The sequence below is a fragment of the Alosa sapidissima genome, chromosome 15 (assembly GCF_018492685.1).
Source record: "Alosa sapidissima isolate fAloSap1 chromosome 15, fAloSap1.pri, whole genome shotgun sequence".
In the NCBI taxonomy this organism is placed as follows: domain Eukaryota; kingdom Metazoa; phylum Chordata; class Actinopteri; order Clupeiformes; family Clupeidae; genus Alosa; species Alosa sapidissima.
In genome coordinates this window covers 16,419,958-16,422,457 of record NC_055971.1, presented here as the reverse complement: position 1 = coordinate 16,422,457, position 2,500 = coordinate 16,419,958, and the positions used below count along the sequence as shown (strand labels likewise).

Genomic DNA, 2,500 nt, shown 5'->3' with positions numbered 1-2,500 from the left:
CTCTCTCTCTCTGTGTTTAATAAACACACGCACATACACACACACACACACACACACACACACACACACACACACACACACACACACACACACACACACACACCCACACAGACACTTCACATTGTGGCATAATGTCAGCATCTGCTCTAAAGCACTATGGTGAAATTGCATACTAAATTGCGTCCTCCCCCAAACTCTAGAAGCTGTCTATTATTCCAAAGCTCTGCGGCTGTCATCACAGCATCCAGCCAAGCTTCCCACTCATCGCATTTCCATTACAAAATACCGGCAAACTAGCTCCATCCAACGCAGGATAATAAGAATGAAAGCAAACCCATCAATTCAGACTTGATGCTAGCGCAAGCTTTTATGGCCTGACCAGACACCAAGTGTGGTGTTAGTAGACCCAGAGCATGTGTGAAATAGCCACAAAAAAAAAAGACTCTGAGTTTGCCCTTGTGAAGGTCGTTCAGTGGCATCTGGTGTCTTACCCGGCCCTTGGTACGGTTCTTGCGCTTGGGCACGTCGTCCTCCATCTCCTCCACGTCCAGCTCATGGGGGAAGTCCCCCACCAGCAGCTTCTGTTGGACACACACACACACACACACACACACACAGTCACACACACACACACACACAAAGTCACACACACACACACACACACACACACACACACACACACACACACACACACACACATATCAGATGGGTTAAGTCAGCAGCAAGATCATTGCAGACAAAAGACAGACACAGATACGGATGCTACAGCTATGGCTACGGCTACAGAGCGAGTCCAAACACAGTGTGTGTCCTCTCTGCGGGACATCTCGGCCACTTTCTCGCTAATCAAAAGTCCTTTTTTTGGGGTGGGTGTGGTTACTGGTGATTGGCTGGCCGTCAGAGCAGGCTCGTTCTCTATGTCATCTCCTCGGGCTGAGCAGCGTGTGGGGAAGTTACCTGAGCCAGCGCATCAAAGGGAACGAGGCGCATGCACGTGTTCATGATCAATGAAGGACGGACTAGAAAAAGAGACCACAGGCTCCTAGATTCTTCTTTATCTGTTCTTGCAAATTGATGCTGAGCTCTCCTAGTTTTTTTTTCCCTTTCAAAAGCACATCAAGTCAAATGTGGTTCAGTCTCTAATGATGTTGAAACAAGAGGAATTGGCTCTATTGTCTTCCGAGCGTGTTTTCAGAAAATGTGAACCATTACAAAAAGTTGCTGCAGACTATAGTAATAATTCCAAACCGTACAAATTGCCAATTTCAGACCCATTGTAAATGTAATGAACAACACTAGTCCAAAGAATGCATCTGGAGATGTAATACTGTATGAGTAATGTGTGTGTGTGTGTGTGTGTGTGTGTGTGTGTGTGTGTGTGTGTGTGTGTGTGTGTGTGTGTACGTGTGTGTGTGTTTGTGTGTGTGTGTGTGTGTGTACGTGTCTGTGTGTACGTGTGTGTGTGTACGTGTGTGTGTGTGTGTGTTTGTGAGAGAGAGAGACAGACTGCAATGAAGAAACACAGACAGAACCACATTTGGGTGCACTGCAAATGCTGTCTGGAGAGGAGCCCCGGGAGACTCACAAGGCTGTGGCCCACAAGGCAACACCACCTGCCAGGGTGTCCACCTAGGCGAGTCCCAGGTTCACAGGCCTTCTCCCACTGGAGAGGCAGGCCAGCCATGTGGAGTCTAATTGGCGTGTTAAAAGGCTAATTACCAGCCGGTGGGATCCATGTCAGGTGTGTGGGTGAGGTGGAAGGTGGATTATGATCAAGATGAGGTACAGTATATGTGCAGAAACACACACAAACACACAAACACACAAACACACACACACACAACCCCCCCCCCCACCCCCCCACACACACACACACACAACCCCCCACCCCACACACACACACAAACACAAACACAGGACACTGTAGCTGTTTTTAGATATGACCTTTCGAGAATGCCCAGACAATGTCCGAGTAATTAGGTCCCAAGCTTAAATGGAGTTGGGTGTTCAAACATGATCCTCACACGGACATGGCACAGGTGGGACGTATTCATACCTGTAGTAATACTCTGAGTGGTTAGTGAGGGGAGGAGGCAGAGTTGGTGCACAATATAAGTACAAGTATATGTATAAGTATTGTATAAGTATATATACTCTTTTGATCCCGTGAGGGAAATTGCCCACTGGTCGGGATTCAAACCGGCAACCCTCCGGTTACAGGTGTGCTAACCAGTAGGCCACGGCTGCCCCTATATAAATCAATAATGATAATTAATAATGCTAATATGCCAAGGTTACTATAACAATCATAGTAGGACGACGGTTGAGCCTGGAAGCAGGCTTTGCAACAATGGAATCAACTGTAAAGATAAGCTAACTGTCCATGCCAAGGAAAGATGCACAACAAACAGAACAAGTTGGCTCCTCTTTAAACGGAACCGCTTGTTTCTTTTGCGTGTTATAAAGGCATGACTATTGCCTATAGTGGCAATCCTCCGCA

The 2,500-nt window shown here is 47.2% G+C and overlaps 1 protein-coding gene across 3 annotated transcripts in view; it reads right to left on the bottom strand.

Moving 5' to 3' along the window:
- dpf1 (D4, zinc and double PHD fingers family 1) overlaps positions 1-2,500 on the bottom strand; it is a 43,388-nt gene that overhangs the window by 19,866 nt on the left and 21,022 nt on the right. For 2 of the 3 annotated variants that reach the window (XM_042063467.1, XM_042063468.1), the window contains one exon: positions 492-581. In XM_042063467.1, coding sequence (XP_041919401.1) covers positions 492-581 — 90 coding nt within the window. The remainder of the gene's footprint in view (positions 1-491; positions 582-2,500) is intronic. The other variant, XM_042063466.1, reaches the window with a different exon arrangement.